This window comes from Trichoplax adhaerens, genomic scaffold (assembly GCF_000150275.1).
Source record: "Trichoplax adhaerens TRIADscaffold_14 genomic scaffold, whole genome shotgun sequence".
Taxonomy (NCBI): domain Eukaryota; kingdom Metazoa; phylum Placozoa; class Uniplacotomia; order Trichoplacea; family Trichoplacidae; genus Trichoplax; species Trichoplax adhaerens.
Genome location: NW_002060956.1, coordinates 265,623 through 270,206, shown reverse-complemented (window position 1 = coordinate 270,206; position 4,584 = coordinate 265,623). Strand labels below are relative to the sequence as shown.

The following is a 4,584-nucleotide window of genomic DNA, read 5'->3' as shown; positions in this document are numbered from 1 at the left end:
CTCCAATAATTCGATAAGATCCATGTTTCAACTGTGAATTGAACAAAAGTCGACTAGATCTGCATTCTCATCAATTCAAGGACAGTGCCTATAAATCCCACCTACAAGCCAGTATCTTGTCTTTAATAGACGACTCAAATAACTTGACCAAACCAGCAGTAAAATGTAGCATTACCTCCTATCTGAATAAGATCGATTGAAGTCCACGTTAAAGAAAGAAAAAATTTTAGCTACAATAAAAATAATGATATGAGCATGCATCGTCCTTCATCTCCAGTAAACTGCAAAATGAACTTGTTCATATCGACGTGAACGAGGCCACAAGGTAAAGCATAACAAACAGAATCCTTTTTACAATTAATAATAGCCCATGATACTGCTACTGGTGCATATTTTACGCCCAATGCTAGTATGCGATGGGCCTGTTATGTTATGAATCAAGGCCCCTCAGCTAGTGATTCTCTCCATTTCGCAAAAATCAATGGATCGCTAGAAACACCAAGTATTTTTGATACCTTCTTGTCAACATTACAATACTTATGAAAGAATCCATCCTAATTATAACCTCCTACACAACAAGGACTAAAGTACAGTATATCAGCATTGAAAAAATGTCTAGGATAGGATGAAATAAGACATTTTTCAGCAGTAATCTCCCTTCATTTAACCTTAACCATATAGACGAATAGAGAAAGTGCATTCCATTTTTCCTCCATACTACCTCAAATTTTGTAACTGGTCACTTCCTTGTGTAGAGTAGAGTACGCTAGTATTGGATATGCTGTGCAGTACTGTTTGTGCACTCATATAGTACGAAAGTGAGCTTGCAGATCGTAGATTTAAAGCTGTGGTATGACATCATCTTTGATTAATTGTACAGTATACAGTCCAGACGGAGATCGGCCAATATCGTAGTTCAAGGAAAGGATTTACTATAAGATTCACCTTTGGCAATATAGCTGCATGTCGTAGAGGTCGGATCGCGAGCTGGTCGGTAATGCAGGGCGCTTTTGATTGAAGTTTACAAAGTAATCAATAATTATCCATATTAAACATTACAGCACTATGCAAAAATTACTTTGACCTGGTCCTCTCGTGCTAGAGGTTAACTTTCAATCGCTCCAATTAATTGGGAAAATGCAATCATCAAGTAAAACTGGAGAATCATCCCCTTGCAAATGTATCTTTTGCGACAAGTATTTCGATCGAGATACCATTGACCAACATGCAAATTGGTGTTTCGAATCGCAAAAACTCAACAATCTGCCACCATCAACGCCTGACAATGTGAATAATAGCATCAACAGCAACGCTAGCTTTAGTAGCTTGACTGATTCCTTTCCCGCTTCGCAAAGTGCTCGATCCAGTCAGAGTACTTTGAAATCGAAAACGATCAAGAAAAGAAATATTAATATGAGTAGTATAGGTAGTAGCGTCAAAAAAACCAAGCATAGTCATCACGAAGTTTTGACCAACAACGCTACCAGGCAAACTAAATTATCTTTTTTTCAGCAAGATCCAAATGAATTTGCATATACGGGTAGTTCACAAAGTACCGCTAACAATGTCAAGAAGGAAATGCAAAAATGGCAACTGGAATCGAGCCAAGAATTAGCCGATGATGTATTTATAACCAATTCTAAATTGAATAATCGCAATCAGCCACCCCCCAATGCAAGTAAAAGTAAAGCCAAATCCAGTACACCTCTGGCTGATAAAATCAGGCCAAACGTTCTTACTGATTACATCGGTCAAGATGACGTACTAGGTGGTAAAACTAGTCTACGATCTCTCATCGAATCAGGAGATATCCATTCCATGATATTTTGGGGTCCTCCGGGATGTGGCAAGGTAAAAACTCAATTTAGATGGATGCAATCTTAATCTACTGTATGTTGCAATATCATCTATTGTGTCAATAAATGCTACTTAGCCGATAATCCTTCATAATATTGACAGTATACAAGGTGGATGGTAAATAATTTTCCCGCGATAATTTTTTTCCACTCGTACTAACGTTCATCATTTTCTTCTTAATCATCTTTCTAATTTGCTTTGCCTGCTATAAAGACAACCTTAGCGAATATTATTGCTAAAAGTGGCAAAAGTAAAGCCAACATGCGATTTATTCAACTATCTGCCACTTCTAGTGGGACACAGAAAGTGCGTGAAGTGATCGACATAGCTCAAAAAGATAGAACAATGTTTAATCGTCAAACGATATTATTTATGGACGAAATTCATCGATTCAACAAGGCCCAACAGGTTAAAAAATTGTTCTTCTATCGCGTAATTTATCAACGCTAGATGGCATGATAGTCAAAGCTTCGAATGTTAGCTTGTTTACCGACTAGCCTGATATTAATATGTCTGTATGAAATGGATTGTTCATTGGTATACTTGTTAGGACGTTTTTCTGCCGTATGTTGAAAATGGCACCATTGTATTGATTGGCGCTACTACGGAAAATCCTTCATTTAGCTTGAATAATGCTCTCTTAAGCAGATGTCATGTAATTACATTACAAAAACTGAGCTCAGCTAATGTTGTTACTATACTTAAAAGTGCTTTAAACAACATTGAAGACTATCTAGACCTAGATGATTTTACAACTGGGTAGGTTTGTGTTAAATAAGATTAATTAGTGCTAAGATTTATTAAAAGATAATCTAGTAACTTTGTGTAGATTTTACGCTGTAATACTGCACAATCTTAGATAACTGATGAACTACTGTGGCAATGGGTGTAGATAATGAGTTACATATCGCTTTTACTGTATAATTGATTAGTAATAATGACTGAAATTGATAGTTGTACAGTACAATTACAACATATCCTATTTGTAGCAATTTACTAACCATCATCCTTTGAAATAAAATTCTTTTTACTGTAGTAATAAGTACAAAATTAAAGCGGATGATCAAGCTCTTAAAGCTTTGGGAAATTTTTGCGATGGTGATGCTAGGAAAGCTTTAAATGGTCTAGAAATGGCTATTAGATCGAAGATTATCATTTATAATAATAGAGATATTACCCAACCTAGTCAGGTGGATGAGGTGATGCCGATCAAAGTAGATGAAACTAAAAAAGACGACCTTCAATCGAATGGAGAAGAAATTAAAAATTCATCACTTGTAAAAGAACTAAACACTCGTCTATCAAGTATTCAGGAGGGATTGGAACTTATTCTAAAGAATAGCAAATCGGATTCTTGTGTTACAGATGAAGGAACGAAAGACAGCGGGATTGATACTGGCGATGAAGGAAAAATTCTTGATGATCATGGTGAAAAGTCTGATAGCTGCAGAAATGTAGTTGATGATGAAAGATTACCAACGATAATTGCAGTTACAGAGAAAGACGTACTAGAAAGCTTACAACGATCTCATTTGCAATACGATCGCAGTGGTGAAGAACATTATAATATTATATCTGCTTTGCATAAATCAATGCGTGGTGGCGACGAAAATGCTGCCATGTACTGGTTGTGCAGAATGCTAAAAGGAGGAGAACAACCTACGTATATTGCGCGTAGATTGATACGTTTTGCAAGCGAAGATGTTGGTACGTGAAGATTTTTCTATTGCCATAAGAAACTTTACATTGATCAAATTATTAGAGTACTGTAGATAGGGTTATGCTCACATTTAACTCTGATTTGCAGGTTTAGCTGATAATCAAGCTCTTTTCATTGCTGTAGCAGCTTATCACGCTTGTCAATTTATTGGAATGCCGGAGTGTGAGGTATTCTATATGCTTATATATATATACAATGTCGATCTTTGTATGCAAACAAAAATAATAATTGCACTTTCTCGATTGAATACGATAACGTAATGATAGGTAAATCTAGCTCAAACGGTTGTGTACTTGGCTCGTGCACCTAAATCTGTGGAATGTTATATGGCATATGATAGAGTTAAGAAAAATATTAACGAATGGAAAGGCCCGCTGCCGTCGGTACCATTACATTTACGTAATGCTCCCACGTCGTTAATGCAAAAATTAGGTTACGGCAAAGGTTATAAGTATAACCCTGACTATGATAAACCTGTCCAGCAAGATTACTTGCCAAGTTGTTTGTTGAATATTGACTTCTTCAAAGAGAGAAAGTTTGATAATTAATTTAAAAGTAACAGTACGATATGCAATGCCTAAAGCACTTACGATTACGCATATTATTTAAGATGAGCGAAAGATTAATATCATACAAACATTTTCACATATTTCCAATTTGTATTATCATCAGTTATACGTTTGTTGATCAGACCAGAGAAAGTTTACTGATTCCGTTTTACTGTAAAGAGCATGTTTTTACACTTCTGTATGTATATGTATCTTAGTACTGAGGGCTAAAGATTTGTATTAAGAGTTGACCCTAGTGAAAAACTTTTAATTGCTAAGTTTTTATTACTCCGCAATCGTAAGCAGTCAAGAGTAATGACGTTTGTATTTTAAGTTTATACGCGTAACTCAAAATTATCAGGGATTATAGAAGTCATTTATTAGGAATATTACTGTAATTCATTTCATTTTATTGTGTAACTGTAAAAATTATACTATATGTACTTTGTAAAAATCAAA

The 4,584-nt window shown here is 35.4% G+C and overlaps 1 protein-coding gene across 1 annotated transcript; it reads left to right on the top strand.

The window, feature by feature from the left end:
• Positions 1 to 1,578: 1,578 nt before the first annotated feature.
• TRIADDRAFT_30677 (uncharacterized protein) lies at positions 1,579 to 4,125 on the top strand (the record flags this gene model as incomplete). The annotated part of the gene is made up of 7 exons (XM_002116207.1): positions 1,579 to 1,851; positions 2,071 to 2,265; positions 2,408 to 2,616; positions 2,894 to 3,042; positions 3,316 to 3,564; positions 3,665 to 3,744; positions 3,844 to 4,125. 7 exons carry the CDS (start codon positions 1,579 to 1,581, stop codon positions 4,123 to 4,125), a joined length of 1,437 nt encoding a protein of 478 aa, XP_002116243.1.
• Between the last annotated feature and the right edge of the window lie 459 nt (positions 4,126 to 4,584).